This window comes from Gopherus flavomarginatus, chromosome 23, assembly GCF_025201925.1.
Source record: "Gopherus flavomarginatus isolate rGopFla2 chromosome 23, rGopFla2.mat.asm, whole genome shotgun sequence".
NCBI classification, from domain to species: domain Eukaryota; kingdom Metazoa; phylum Chordata; order Testudines; family Testudinidae; genus Gopherus; species Gopherus flavomarginatus.
In genome coordinates, this window is record NC_066639.1 from 4,519,982 (window position 1) to 4,535,009 (window position 15,028).

The 15,028-nt window shown below is 44.3% G+C and overlaps 2 protein-coding genes and 1 non-coding gene across 3 annotated transcripts; 2 read left to right on the forward strand and 1 right to left on the reverse strand.

The window, feature by feature from the left end:
- The first annotated feature begins 296 nt into the window (after positions 1-296).
- On the forward strand, positions 297-1,604 carry LOC127039726 (uncharacterized protein F54H12.2-like). Its single transcript, XM_050933583.1, has 2 exons — positions 297-1,112; positions 1,272-1,604. Exons 1-2 carry the CDS (start codon positions 297-299, stop codon positions 1,602-1,604), a joined length of 1,149 nt encoding a protein of 382 aa, XP_050789540.1.
- A 2,492-nt stretch (positions 1,605-4,096) lies between these two features.
- Positions 4,097-13,451, reverse strand: LOC127039727 (uncharacterized). Its single transcript, XM_050933585.1, has 8 exons — positions 12,771-13,451; positions 11,974-12,628; positions 10,499-10,564; positions 9,342-9,449; positions 9,058-9,204; positions 8,606-8,922; positions 6,363-6,499; positions 4,097-5,195 (listed from the first exon to the last, which is right to left on the reverse strand). Exons 1-8 carry the CDS (start codon positions 13,050-13,052, stop codon positions 4,097-4,099), a joined length of 2,811 nt encoding a protein of 936 aa, XP_050789542.1. The 5' UTR covers positions 13,053-13,451.
- Positions 13,452-14,358: 907 nt separating this feature from the next.
- Positions 14,359-14,432, forward strand: TRNAT-UGU (transfer RNA threonine (anticodon UGU)). The gene has a single exon. It is a non-coding gene; the product is annotated as a tRNA-Thr (tRNA).
- Positions 14,433-15,028: the final 596 nt, after the last annotated feature.

Consider the following 15,028-nt stretch of genomic DNA (forward strand, 5'->3'; position numbering starts at 1 on the left):
CCCCACGTAAAAACCGCCGCTCAAAACATAGCTAAAGATGTGGTAGGTCATGTCTCCCGTGCTGTTCTGGAGAAGGTGGGGAATACAGCTTCACAGGAAGGATCGGGGCTGATGTACATTAAAAGGAGGAAGAAAAGAAAGAGAAATACGTCATACCCGCGACGCACAGGTCCCCCAAAACCTTTTAAAAGAAGGGCTTTGATATGCAGAGCCGGCCATAAACGAAAGTCCAAGAAGCAGCCTGGGCAAAAGAGGAGACGCGCTCTGCTTGGTAAAAGAGACATATTTTAATCAATATGGCTTTTGTTCACTGCGGGTCTGAAGAGTGCACCAAATCCGAACTAGACTTGTTTCAAATAGCCCCTACGCAGACCAGCATCGAGAAAAGCATTTACATCGAGGTGCCACCTCTATCGGCCGTTACGGAGTCTGCCCCCATTGACTTTTTTATAGCAGGGAATGGCATAGATTATATGGATTTAAACAACACGCTGCTTTACCTGTGTTGCAAGATTGTAAAAGGAGACGGAACTGAACTTGCTGCGGACGCTGAAGTGGGCCTGGTGAATTACCCCGTGGCCTCTATTTTCAGTCAGTTGGATGTTACGCTGGGAGACCGCCTTGTAAGCCAAAGCAACAACTGTTACCCTTACAGGGCCTTTATAGAATCAGTGCTCAATTACAGCGATGACACCCTCGCCACGCAATTTTCTGCCGGCCTGTTTTACAAAGACACTGCTGGACAACATGAAAAAACAGAGTTGGATGGAGAGAATCTAGGGTTTGTGAAGCGTGCAAAGCTGACAGCCCAGAGCAGAACGGTAGAGCTGCTGGGCCATCTACACAGTGACCTGTTTTTTCAAGAAAAACTTTTGTTAAACGGAGTGGATGTGAAAATTAAACTGACACGCAGTAAAGACGCCTTCTGTTTAATGGGCAGTGCGGCTGAAGGCTTTAAACTGCGCATTGTATCAGCGTCCCTTTTTGTGAAGAAAGTACGGGTGGCCCCGGGTGTCCGTTTGGGGCATGCAGAGGCCCTGCTTGCCGCTAATGCTAAATACCCCGTGGACCGTGTGGGAATGAAAGTGTTTAGCATCCCTGCAGGCAGCAGGGTCAGTAACCAGGAAAACCTGTTCTTGGGACAGTTACCCAAAATGCTTGTCCTAGGATTTGTGGATAACGATGCCTTTAGCGGCAGTTACACTAAAAATCCCTTTCATTTTAAACATTACGATATTAATTTTGTGGCCCTGTATGTGGATGGTGAACAGGTACCGACCAAGCCTCTGCAACCGGACTTCGAGGCAGGACGCTGCGTGAGAGAATACATGAATCTGGTACAGACAGCTGGTAAACACATGAAAGATCGTTCTCTGTTAATCGACCGTGAGGAGTTTGCACAGGGTTACACCTTGTTTGCCTTTGACCTGTCTCCCGACCAGGAATGCGCAGATCACTATTCCCTGATTAAAACTGGGAACCTGAGAGCAGAAATACGGTTTGGAAAGGCTTTAACGGTTACCGTCAATATGATTGTGTATGGAGTTTTTGACAATGTCATAGAAATAAATCAGAGAAGAAACGTTCTGTTTGACTACATGTGAACATGGACACCGTGCAGCTCTCACGTGTCTTATCAACGGATCCTTACACAAAAAAGAATTTTTTAGATGTGTTCCCTTGTGATTGGCTCCCTGGAAGCAAGCTGTCTCAGAGGCCCGTAGGTTTGGTGGTGAACACGCATCCACACAACCAACCGGGTGAACACTGGCTCGCCCTGTATCTGGCGGAGCATAACCGTGGAGAGTTTTTTGACTCATATGGGCAACCCCCGAACAGCGTGTTGTTTCCTAAAAGCATTATGAAATTTTTAAACAAAAATGCCACAGACATGGTGTTTCACAATAGACAATTACAAGACCCCCGCTCCGTCGCCTGTGGCTATCACTGCGTGTTTTTTTTACATCATCGTAGCAAGGGTTTATCTTTTGACCGGATTTTAAAATTGTATTCTGACGACTTAGTGCAAAATGACCGGATGGTGATAAATTTTGTAAAAAATAAATTTAAAGTTTTGGGCATGCCTAGCCTTGCTCAAAACATGTTTCAACAAGCCCAGACATGTGTATCTTGTAATGATTTTTATAGCCATGTTACCCAATAAAGCACCCCAGGTTAGGGGTTTAAAGAAATTGATGTTTGTCTGTTTTTTTAAATGACCAATTGAAAAAATTACACAGATTTTTTTAAAAAAAATCTAGAAATGTTTTATTTAAAGCAAAACATTACAAGTTTTAAAATTTTTAGAATGTGAAAAACGTTACACACTGAGCCATTGGGCTCTTTTAGCCAATCTTTTTTTTTTTTTTTATAGGGCAAAAAAGGGGTCACGGATTCCTGATCCACCCCGGTGTCAGCAGTCGAGGCCTTGAGGCGTTCCAAAAGGTCTCTGTTGGCTGCATTGCCCATGACAGAAGATGGTACGTTCAGTTCCGCCATGGCATTCATAAACACATCCCATCCTTTAGGTACACGTTTGCTAGGTACAGAGCGAGTTTGGGTGACAGCCCTGACTAAGTCAAGCATGTTAGAACCATTAACCACAGAGCCTTTGTACACAAAAGACCCTTTATCATTCCATGAAGAGAGATTTTTATCCTGCCCCAGTTTATTTAGCAATACTATTGCATTTTTTTTATAACGCTTATTCACATTATCCAGCACCTCCTGAGCAATAGAGTCTGAGTTCTTTGGTGTTTCTGGGGGTTTGGCAGTTACGCTTTGTTCCTGTTCCGGTAGAAACAGACTTATTTTCCCTTTATCCGCATCACTTTGCCTCACGTACGTTAGGTACCTTTGAAGCACGGCGCTGTAAAGTTTAGCCTTTTCGTATTCGGCCAGGTCAGTTCTTTGAAGAACAGACTTCATTTCAGCGTCCAGTAAGCGAGTTGCTGTTGTTCTGATATTTTCCTCTGCTGGAGGGGGAGCCCTTAATTGCTCCAACTGGTGGCTGGGCACCAGGTACATTTTTTCTGCATACTCCATTATCGATTAGTTAAAAGCCCTGTTATCAGAGGGATAGCAAAACTTAACAGAGGCCCAATAAACCCCCCAGACTGCTTTACCAGATGCTTTTTTCTTTTAAGTGAAACGCTCTTATTACACAAAGTTTTTATAAGCGTGCGTTTCTTTTTCAACACACGCACTTGATTTTGTGTTAAAGGTATGTTTCCTTTTAAGGTATTGAGCGCTATTTCTGAGATGGCCACTACTAGATCGTCAGAGGCCGAACACAGAATAGCCTTCCTTTGCTGCGGGGACGATTTGCTAAGTAATTTTAAAAGGCCCAGGTTTCTCTTCAGGCAGCTAGACATGTTTTCAGTCAGCAGTCCCAGCTGTTAAAAAGGGACCTGCCAATAAGTCATTTCTTTTTATATCCAGCTGTTTTTTTTAAAGTATAAACCACTGGCCAGTCTGGAGGGAAAAGACCGGTTCTTAGTCTATAAGCTTCCGGTGTGGAAGCATTTAAATCCACCACCAGGTAGCCATAAGGTCTTTTGGTAGCATCCTCAAAAGCTTCTAGAAAGAATTGAGCTTTGCCAGGGTACATTTGCCGAGCGAGCGTAGCGATTTGTAATTTATCCCTGGGGTTTTTGAACAGAACCATGTACTTTGTGTTTAGGTTAATTGTGCGACTCTTTTTTCCCTGACAAAATACGTTCTGAACTATATACATAATGCTCAGGTTTCTGTGATGCACGTACTTGGTAAAAGCTTTCTCGATTTCATTGCTTTCACAAGCAGAGTTCATCAGATCGTCTATGATAACCATATTTACTTTATTAGTAGGAAACAAACTGTCATCATCCAAAGCATCAGGCAACCCCTCCATAAAATTGATAAAGGGATATTTACAGAGCAGTTCTTTATACAGAGGTTGCCAACAACTATAACACCACACGATATTCTCAGGCATAACAGATAGTGTTTGTTTGGCATTATTCAACACATTTTTTATAAAGTAACTTTTTCCGCAGTTGCTAGGCCCCGCAAGAATTGCGGAAAAGGGGTGTTTCCACCTCGTATCCATTTTTTTTCAAAAGCCGTAGGGCAGGGTTTTAAAACCTTTTCCTAGGACCCTCTTGTTATAAACCACTTTTTGTGTTTTTTTAAGGGTTTTTGTTTCTATTTGCCACTGGTTTTTGTTTCTTACGATAGAGGGCTGCTGCACCTCTATCTTTTTTGAGGTGTTTTCGTTATCTCGCAGGCCCGTGCAGTAGTCCAGGACTAGATCTCTTAAACTTTCAAAGTTGATTTTTTCACAGTTTGCTATGTTTAGGGTAATACCTTTGACTTTTATACAGGCCTTTCCTCCAGACAACTTATACCCATACGTTTTTGGGCCTGCCGACACAAACTCGGTGATGTGTTGATCTGGCGGGAGCTCACTTGTGAGCTCCCCTAAATAATCCCCCAGAGGGGGATTCCAGGCACCCTCCCTTTTCACAAATATCACCGAGTCAGTGTCGTGGTACAGGCACCGCTCTTGCAAACCGTCTAGCAGACTGTATAATTCTAAGCGGGCATAAGCGGTGGTGAAACAGGCTATGACAACATTGGTATTGCCAGAGACAGAGTACCGTTCTTTTGCGTGCTTCCAAGACACGCACGCTGTTTCATCATCGATAAACTCGCAGGATGAAACCTTGTAATTGGGGGAAAATAGGTACTGCAAGAGTTCGTCAGGGTCTCTCACGATGCTGGTGTTGGGTAGGTTGGTTCTTTGGCCGAATTTACCCCACAGAGAATTTAAAAACAGTTTAGCGATTTGGCGTTTAGCAGGGTTTGATCTGATCTCATGTTGGCGTAAACGAACGCCTTCTTTCTGGTAGAAATCGCTAATGTACTTATTTTGTTTTTCCTCGTTGGTGCACCAACTGGGATACCCTGAAGCCTCTTGTTTCTGGCGGAGGTGTAATTTTATGTACTCTGAAAAGAGTTTATTAGATTTTTCATTAAAATGCCAGATTTCATAGATTTCAGCCACCACGTACCCCTTCGCTATAGCCGCGTTCAATTCCACCGTGCACCAAGTCCCCAGGATGGCCCGCTCCTCGTCAGTATGGGTGCATATCTCCCGCTGCTCGGTTTCCGCACAGGTTTGGCATAGCGGGAACATAAGCTTGCCACCCACTCTGACGGGTAACAATGGAAAAAAGAGACCTCGTGGGGGGTAAACTTTAACTTTTGCAATTCCAAAATAATTTGCCAGGGGTCCAAATTTGTCATAAAGTATATCGGGGTGTCCGATAGGGTATTCTTTGGTTTTGTTTACGAAAGGGTACAGGCTGGTAAAATCATAATAGTGGATTTCTTCCCCGGGGTTAGGCTTGTAATACAGGCGGATAGCGTTTGTTCTCCCCCCAAAAAGAGCATCTCTAGGCACAAGAGGCTGGGGTAACTGGGCTCGGTTTAAAAAGTCTGCCAACTCCCTGTCTGTTTCTTTCATCACCTCCCACTCGTGCTCCCAAAGAGTCCTCACTACAAAACCAAGTCGTTTCAGATAGTCAGCCTTGAGCTGCGTCTTGTAATAAAGAAACCCAAAAGATGTCCCCGTCATAGGATTTTGTGCTTTTTCACAACAACAGGTGACACAGCCGTGGAAAAAACATCCATTAAACTCAAAGGCTGTGCGTACCCCATCAACATCGGCATAACCGTCTAAAAAGTAGGGTCCTACCTGTAGTTCCCCACCCTGTAAAGCATGCCGTATTTGTATATTTTCTTTGTAAGAGATATACAACAGCCACTGAATAGATGGAGTTGAATATCTTTTTTTCTGCCTGTGATAGTTGTCTGGAGGCAGAAGAGCTACTGTGTTAGGCTCCAAAAACATAAACCTGTACATAGCCATGCAAACAGATGCCAGTGTTATGTACTGGAATGGATCTATGCACAGTTTTACTTCGGTGAATTTACCAGGTTCTTTCTCTACTACATCTCCCTTCTCCGTCATTTTCATAATCTCTTTTCTGTATAGAATACAAGCCTGTCTCAAAATTTTGACATCCTGCTGACAGTAATACGCGAGCTCTTTCTGCAAGTCAAACACCTCAGAACTGTGGTCCTGATACCAGTCGAGAAACTCTGTTTTCTCCCTGGGCATCATGCTTTCTACACCATAGTGTGCCACACTGGGCATAGGTCCCACATAATTTTGATTTTTTACAGTGTTAAAAAAATGTGGAAAATAACCTTTGCACCCTTCAAATCCCAATGCCTGCGGTAGCTTGCTAAGCTTCATGGGCAAGAAGTTTAAAGAGTCTATAAAACGAATCCCCAGGGCCTTCACTTCCACACACATTAGTTTACTACCCTGAGTGATCAGTTCTATGCACATCTTTTCCTTCAGTAACTGCCTAACGATGAAGTACGCATCATAACCTTTGGAATTGTGCGCTAGGAACGTATAGTCGCGAAACTCTTTGCCGATAAAGGTCTTAACAAAGACAGACAGACACTCATCGCCCTTAAATTCCCAGGATTTTTCTGGATTTAAGGACATAGCAAAAATGTAATTGGGAGTGTGCAACCCAGTCTCCTGCATGCATTCAAAATCATAAAAAATATACTTTTCTGAGGATTCAGGCTTTCTAAGGCTATCCATAAAACAAAAGTGACTGTCTACATCACCAACAATCAAACCCTGACACTGCTTACATCGCCTCCCTTTACACTTATGCCGCTTGTTCACGTAAGACTGACACTTATCACACAAAGTTTTAGACAGGCATTCAACTTGGTTTTTTGATGCACAGTCGACATGTCTGTCTAAACATTCTTTGGATCGACAATACAGTCTACAGCTAGGACACCGCAGCTGCACGCCCACGCTGTCTGAGCACGTTACACTCAAGCAGAGGCGGCAACGATACCTACAAGAGTGGTCGTGGCTGTACACCGTGTGGCAAAACTCACAATAATTTTTCGCTCCAAACAACTTTTTCACATCCAGAACTCCATAGTAATGCTCATCGTGCAACAGGATGAAATAAGTCTTGGGGTACGTGAGGCCTCCTGTTTTAAAAAAGCCCCAGCCACCTTTTTCCGTATACAGCACCACGTGTATGTTCACTCCTAAATGCTGTTCAAACTTTGCTACGTCACTGACCAGAATCTTTTTTTGATCTGACCACCCCAGTTTCTCATGCAACTTTCTCGCCTCCGCTAACAATTCCGTGTCCGTAGGTTTACGATCGGACATGACGGCCAAAAGGCCACCCGCAAAACACAGATTGGTACCGGTGTAAGTCAGGTCTACCAAACACTGTCTTTTTTTATGAATAATTTGACTACTAAGGATAGAATTTAAAACTCTACGAGCACCCCCACCCCTGTTTTTTACAACTGTCACAACAAGGCGCAATGTCCCATCGAGATGCAACTCTCTATTGCTCTGTAGCAGCTTTGAGGTCTGATTTAAGAAATCCTCAGCAGATAGCTCATCCCTAGTTCTTCTGACTGAAAACAAAGGGTTAGCTAAATTACGGCTCTCTAAACGTAACTGAACGTAATCATCAGGGCCTACCCTACCATTAACATCATCGAGTACCAACTGTATTCCCTGGTGTATGGCTTCAACAACCCGCTGAGCTGAATTTACTTGCTCAAGATTGACAAAACGAAATTCCTCACAATATACCGACCCCCCAAATCTAGGTAATTCACGTTGCCAACTTCTCACTCTTTCCATATACACCTCTGCATTTTCGGGGTTACTTGGGGGTTCCTCTATGGGATCATTAGCGGGATCTTCTACATCAGATGCTATTTGGGAGTCAAACTCTGAGAAGCCTCCATGAGGGTCATTGGAAGTAGAATGGGGCCTGTCTAGAGAGCCCTCTGGGGAATTTGCTAAACCAGAGTCTGATTCCATCTCCCCATTTTCAGAGAAGCCAGTCTGAGAGCCTCCAGTAGGAGGCATCTCTCTTTGTTTTTTTTTCCTCATTACCTCTTTAGCCCTTTTTAAGATTTTTACAGCCACCCTGGCCTGAAACTTTTTGGCAGCCATTCGTTTATCCCTCAAGCGCTGTCCCCCCTTTTGTTTACACATAAGCTGATGTGTACTCTGGAGGGTGCCCCTTTTACCCAGGCCCCTTTCCACGACTAGTCATGCCTGCTCAGAGACACCCTTTTCAGCCCTCTTGTCTTTTAACATTGCTCTGAACAAAGCATCATATTTTTCCCAAGTCTTTCTAGAAGGCCGTTCTTTTAGACTCCCCGAGGATACAGCATCCATCACTTTTCTGATGGAAGCATCAAACTCTTCCCAAACACTAGAACTTGGGGGAGCTGTGGCGAGCTTATGGTTTTGGGAGAATGTTTTGTCAGTGCTCGGTGTTTTATTCACAACCCCTAGAGCGCATGCTCCGGGTTTGTGAACGTGGGCATTTTCTTTCACAGTTTTCTCAGGGCTTGCTGTGGCGGTGGCCGCTGAGGAACTGGAATTGTGTGTGTGTGGTTGCAACACCTTGGCATCGCAGAAGCTTCTAGACCGTGGTTTTTTATACGGAGCCCATACACCACATGCTCCAGGTTTGCGCACCTTCAGAACCCCTAGAGTGCGTGCTTTGGGTTTGTGAACGTGGGCATTTTCACTCACAGTTTTCTCAGGGCTTGGTGTGGCTGTAGCCGCTGAGCAACAGGAGTTGTGTTTGTGTGGTTGCTTTTTACCAGAGTCTTTTGTTTTGTCCTTGGGTTTCACGTATATGAGGTCTGGGCTGCCCGGATGCTTCATCTGCACTTCAGTGCTGTTTTGCGTTGTTAAAGGTCTCAAAGCAGATTTTTGGTTCTTTGGTAGTTCTTCTGGAGGAGGTGTGCTTGTAGCGCTGACTACAGCATTTTCAGAAAGGTTGCCCATGCCTATGAGGGGAAAGAAACCATAACAACAGTTTACAAAAACTGAATTTTACCATCTCTCTCTCACCCACACCTGTGTATTTACTTAAAATACAAAACCTCATAGAACAACTAAACCAATAAGCAAAATATATTTACTGGGCTTCATCTGTCCATCAGTCACTGATGCTGGTAAATTTTCCTTTTCAGTTGTCTCCTCTCTTTTTCTTTTGAGTTTCTTTGGTGGTTCTGGAGGAGGTGTCCTTGTAGCGCTGACTACAGTATTTTCAGAAAGGTTGCCCATGCCTATGAGGGGAAAAAAACACAACAGTTTACAAAAACTGAATTTTACCATCTCTCTCTCTCTCTCACCCACACCTGTGTATTTACTTAAAATACAAAACCTCATAGAACAACTAAACCAATAAGCAAAATATATTTACTGGGCTTCATCTGTCCATCAGTCACTGATGCTGGTAAATTTTCCTTTTCAGCTTTCTCCTCTCTTTTTCTTTTGAGTTTGTTTTCCCTCTGGTCATGTTTTGACAGTACTGTGGAGCAAACACATAAAGCCATCTTGTAAAACTTAAATTATATATATTCATTCAGCAGGGTGTTTTTCTATTTAAAAAATCATAGCTTTACAACAAAATAATCCATTTCTGGCCCTACAATAAACATCTTATTTCGCAAAATAAAAACCAAAAACTGCTTTTTAAAAATCCATTATGCACAGTAAAAACCAAATACTTTTAAAAAAAAACTATGCCTTCACAAATCCCCCTTGCCTCCCCCCCCACCCCAGCTTTATAACACACACAAACCAAATCATGCTTGCAGCCACACACACTTTTCAAAAACCCACATGCATTTTAAAAACCAGTTGCAGCCTGCCCCCCCCCTGCATTTAAAAGCCCATGTGTTTGGGCCTTTCCCCCTCAAAGCCCATTTTTAAACACACACCACATTATGTACAGTAACAAAAAAACCTGTTTAAAACAAACCAAATACTTTTTAAAAAAACCTATGCCTTCACAAATCCCCCTTGCCTCCCTCCCCCCCTCATCCCAAATCATGCTTGCAGCCACACACATTTCTCAAAAACCCACATGCATTTTAAAAACCAGTTGCAGCCCCCCCCACCCCTCTGCATTTAAAAGCCCATGTGTTTGGGCCTTTTCCCCTCAAAGCCCATTTTTAAACACACACCATTATGTACAGTAACAAAAAAACCTGGTTAAAACAAACCAAATACTTTTTTTTAAAAACCTATGCCTTCACAAATCCCCCCCCCCCCCATCCCAAATCAAGCTTGCAGCCACACACTTTTCAAAAGCCCACATGCATTTTAAAAACCAGTTGCAGCCTGCATTTAAAAGCCCATGTGTTTGGGCCTTTCCCCCTCAAAGCCCATTTTTAAACACACACCACATTATGTACAGTAACAAAAAACCTGTTTAAAACAAACCAAATACTTATGTAAAAAACCTATGCCTTCACAAATCCACCCCCCCCCATCCCAAATCAAGCTTGCAGCCACACACTTTTCAAAAACCCCACATGCATTTTAAAAACCAGTTGTGTAAAAAAAAAAAGTTACCTTTCACTATGGGATAAAGTGTTGCTGGAACATGATTGTTCTGTTCCCCCCCATGTGTGTGTGGGCCTTCAGGTTAAAAACAAGCAAACATGTTAGCATTACCACCAAATCCCTATACTTTTTTAAAATTAACAGTATTAAGCTAACTATAGTTAAAATGGTTTTTACCTTGGCCTGGTGGTAAAATGCAGTTTGAAGTTACTGGTTCCATGCTAAAACAGATCACACTGCAATAAGCATAGGCACCATTATTTACTAAAGACAGCATGGGCAAAAAGTGGCAGTAGTTTCAGAGTTAGAGACAGCAAGCTTACCTCTTTTTGCAGTCCAGCAGTTATGTAAAAAGATTTTCTGTTAAAAGGACAGACTGCAGCATACCTAAGGTTTTTATACCCTCTTAGCCCCATTGTTTCAACATAGTTGCTAACAGGTTAATTTAATCACCACAGCTCTCAAATAATAGATTCTGCAGAACACCCTTTTGTATCTCTGTTGTGGGAACCATGCTATATACACAATAGGGCTTCCTCCACCCCTGTAAGTTAAAATACATTTGTGGCTTTCTTACAGTATTAAACAGTACCCCATTTCCAAGTGCAGGGTCCCCTTTTGCAATATCAGTTAATGTCTTGGGGTTGGTTGTTTCTTTCATGCTTAAAGTTTGGGGGGGTGGGGTGTTTTTCTAGCAAGAATGACTCATAGCATTCCACCAACTCCTGGGTCCTTTAAACTGCCCAATAGTGCTCCACCTTTACCCCAGGGGGTTACATTTAAACTGTCCAATAGCATTCCACCAACTCCTGGGTCTTTTAAACTGCCCAATAGTGCTTCACCTTTACCCCAGGGGGTTACATTTAAACTGTCCAATAGCATTTCATATTAATCAGAACTCACCATCCAACTCACCAATCAATTGTAACCCTATAGGAACAAAGGTAAGTAATTGCAAACATTCTGGCTATTCAGTGAGGGTGGGGTGTGTGCTTAAACCTATTTATTTCCACAAGCAGGATAGCTCAGTGGATTAAGTAATTGTTTGGTAAACCCAAGGTTGGGAGTTCAATCCCTGAGAGAGCCACTTAGGGACATGGGATGAAAAAAAAAACAATATTTGGTCCTGCTGGTAAAAGCAGCTCTCCATAACAACTGTATTATACTCAAACATGTCTGAACTATCCTGTTTGTTTGGTTTTTAGGATTTTTTCCCTCCCACAACATGCATTTCAGCTTTTTGCTACAAATGAATGTCTTTTACACACACACACACACACACACACAAAAACTAATTCTCACAAAAACTATTTATTTATTTTAAAAAGACATACAACTCCTTAAAAACAAACAAAGATGCTTCATTAAAACTTAAGGGCCAAAAGCCTTCTAACAAAACACAGATAGTCACAAAAGCCCCCCGCCCCCCTTTTTTTTTTTAATTTACAGCTGCCAAGTTTTATATCGAATGTTTGCACCCTCACCATTCTCTAACTTAATCCTTTTAGATTTCTTACAAATAGTCTTTTTCTTAAGCAGGGTTCTGTAACTTCTTGTGCGAACTAGATGGTCAATATAACGTTGTAAGCAGGCATCTTCCGGCTTGGTCATTTTCTTTAAAACACGGTCAGGGTCTCCACTGAATTGCACAGCATTTATCAAAGTCACCCCTTGTGCTAAATGTTCTTGGGTTAGGCACAGACATTGCATAGCATAACCTATGGCAATAACAGTGTTTAGTAAGCTTTCCAAACACAGCTCAGCACACAGGGCCCGGAGCTTGCAGTTTATATCCACTGAAGTCCAAGTCACACAGTCATGGTGCCGTTGGGCTGGCGCATCTATGACACAGCCCTCACAATCTTCAAAAAGCTTTTCCCTAAGGCAGTGTTTAAGGACAGCATAAACAGCAACACGTACAATAATCCGCATAACTTTTTTACGCTCACGACGTGGCACTGGCTCGGACAGTTCTATGCCTAGCCTCCTCCTAAACTCTTCAAACCCATCATCCTCGGAGCCCTCTTCAACAATTTGTACTGGTGTTGAGCAAAAACATGGTGGGCCCGGTTCATCTTCGCTGCTTGATACAATGCTGTCCAGGGGCTCTGGGTCCTCTAGAAAGGCATCATTGAGCTGCTAAAAGATTTTTTCAAAAAAGAAACAGTGTAAGTACCTCAGCTTAGGGTTTTTTTTTTAAATTTACACAACCCCCCCCCCCCGGTTCCTAGTCTCATTACCCTCCCCCCTCCCCACCGCCATTTCTTAATCGTTCATTTACCTGAGCGCCATCTTTTCCATTTGCCTTGTCCACCGGTGACTCTCCCAAGTGGCGATCTGAGGGGTTGGACAAAGAGAGGCCATCAGGCTCTTTGGGATGTCTCACAAGAGTTTCGGGGTCGGATTCCGGCGTATCCAACAACGGCTGGGCCAAAGGGCTCCCCGTGGTCACAACCTCCTCCTCAGAACTGTCACTGATGTAACGTTTTCTCCGTGGACGGTCAAAGACTCTCGGGGGTAAAACAAAGTCTGAAGTTCTAACGGGGGTGGTAAAGGAGTCCATGTTTTCCTCTGAGCAGCCTTTCCACGCTTTCTAAAACACGTGTCCTTGGTAAGAAAAATGGCCTCCTCTGTTCGGCGCTGGTACTTATGGGGTATTGGTGCTGCACTCGGGTTGGCGGAGGGCCTTGGGAGGAGTTCTTAGAGGGGTCACCCCGGTTGGTCAAAATCTCCTCTCGGGGTGGTCCTTTCGGGAGGAAACCCCTCCTGATTGGTAGAGGGTGGTGGGAGGAGTTCTTAGAGGGGTCACATGACCCTCTTCTAGACGGGGTCACCCACCCCCGGAAGTCACCCTGATTGGTCAAATCTCCTCTCGGGGTGGTCCGTTCGGGAGGAAACCCCTCCTGATTGGTAGAGGGTGGTGGGAGGAGTTCTTAGAGGGGTCACATGACCCACTTCTAGATAGGTCACCCGCCCCTGGAAGTTGCCCTGATTGGTCAAATCTCCTCTTGGGGTGGTCCTTTCTGGAGGAAACCCCTCCTGATTGGTAGAGGGTGGTGGGAGGAGTTCTTAGAGGGGTCACATGACCCACTTCTAGATAGGTCACCCGCCCCCGGAAGTTGCCCTGATTGGTCAAATCTCCTCTTGGGGTGGTCCTTTCTGGAGGAAACCCCTCCTGATTGGTAGAGGGTGGTGGGAGGAGTTCTTAGAGGGGTCACATGACCCACTTTGCTTCCGGTCATGTGGCCATCTTGACCCCGGAAGTAATACCCCCATAGGGTGGGACTTCCGGTGACAGGTGGGAGGGACTAGAGGGGTCAAGGGGCGGGGTTAGGGGCGGGGTTAGGGTTTGATTGATGGTAGGGCCCTTATACTACTTCCCTGGTTGCGTAGATGGCCAGTTTAGCCAGGGCGAGGAGGAGGTTGACCAGGAGGTCCCGTGACTTTGTGGGGCCACGGATTGCAATAACAAAAAGCTCAAAACACTCAGTATACGCAGTCCACTGCTCTATATTCTCATCAAAAGGTTCCAGTGGTCCTCTCAGAGTAGCCATGATTTTTAGTTTCACTTTCACAGTCAGTGCAAACAAGCAGTTTGTTTGTTTGTTTGTTCTGTACCTTGACTTCTACTTCCTTCTGTTGCTGGAGCAGCACCGGAATCCCATCCTCATAGCCACTTGTTATATCCCTGGGGGCAGCTGGTTTAGGAAGAAATCACTTGAGGCCAGAGAGCAGACAGCTAACAAAACTGCCATTTATTTACAGACACAGAGCTCGCCTAACGGGCCAAAACTGGCTGGGCTAGCCCCTAATAATCTAACTCAGTTGCCATAGGAACAAAAACTATGACAACCAAGTACCCGTCAGTAGGCAACGTGGCTTAGCTGGTTAAAGCACCTGTTTTGTAAACAGGAGATTCTGGGTTCAACTCCCAGGGGTGCCTTGTAGAGTAGCTTTTTGGGACACCTGCTATTGGTTACTGTCAGAGGACAAGATTCAGAGCTAGATGGACCTTTGGTCTAGCCCAGTGTGGCTGTTTTTATGGTTTAAATTACACTCACAGGCACTGATAATAGAGTTACTGAACGTTTGGGAGTTAGGAGCTGATAGGTCAGTAGTCCAGTCCCCTCGCAGACGACCCCCTCCTTCTGGGACAGGGGCAGGTCTGAGCTCTCACACCAAATGCTTTTTGTGGCTGCCAGAATCAGTGGGCAGCTTGTTTAGTTTATGCCGAGGGTTGAGACCTGCTTTGTGCACCGTGTTTGAGAATGAAAATCCTAAACCGCCCTTTGAAATAACGAATGCAGCAGGACGTGTTATTGTCCCTGCCCCAAAGCAGACAGACCAATGGAGAAATGCCATGAGTCCAGGGTAATACTCCACTGTGATTTTACCATTTCCACTTGCTAAACTCCTTCCCAACCTTCTGGGCTCCTAGAGCAGGAGACTGAGACTGAGCTGAGACACGGACACTGCAACTTTACTACAGCCCAAGCTGCATGATCCTGATTAATCTGACACAGGCTAGTCATGGGTGTT

What these genes read in the sequence shown, in the direction of transcription:
- LOC127039727 (XM_050933585.1), bottom strand. Translation starts at nt 13,052, where the DNA reads ATGGACTCCTTTACCACCCCCGTTAGAACTTCAGACTTTGTTTTACCC. An exon ending in ATGGAAAAGATGGCGCTCAG is followed by an intron (nt 12,629 to 12,770) that starts GTAAATGAACGA and finishes AAAATCTTTTAG; the next exon opens with CAGCTCAATGATGCCTTTCT. An exon ending in TGATGGACAGATGAAGCCCA is followed by an intron (nt 8,923 to 9,057) that starts GTAAATATATTT and finishes TTCCCCTCATAG; the next exon opens with GCATGGGCAACCTTTCTGAA.
- LOC127039726 (XM_050933583.1), top strand. Translation starts at nt 297, where the DNA reads ATGGCTTTTGTTCACTGCGGGTCTGAAGAGTGCACCAAATCCGAACTA. An exon ending in GCATCCCTGCAGGCAGCAGG is followed by an intron (nt 1,113 to 1,271) that starts GTCAGTAACCAG and finishes GATGGTGAACAG; the next exon opens with GTACCGACCAAGCCTCTGCA.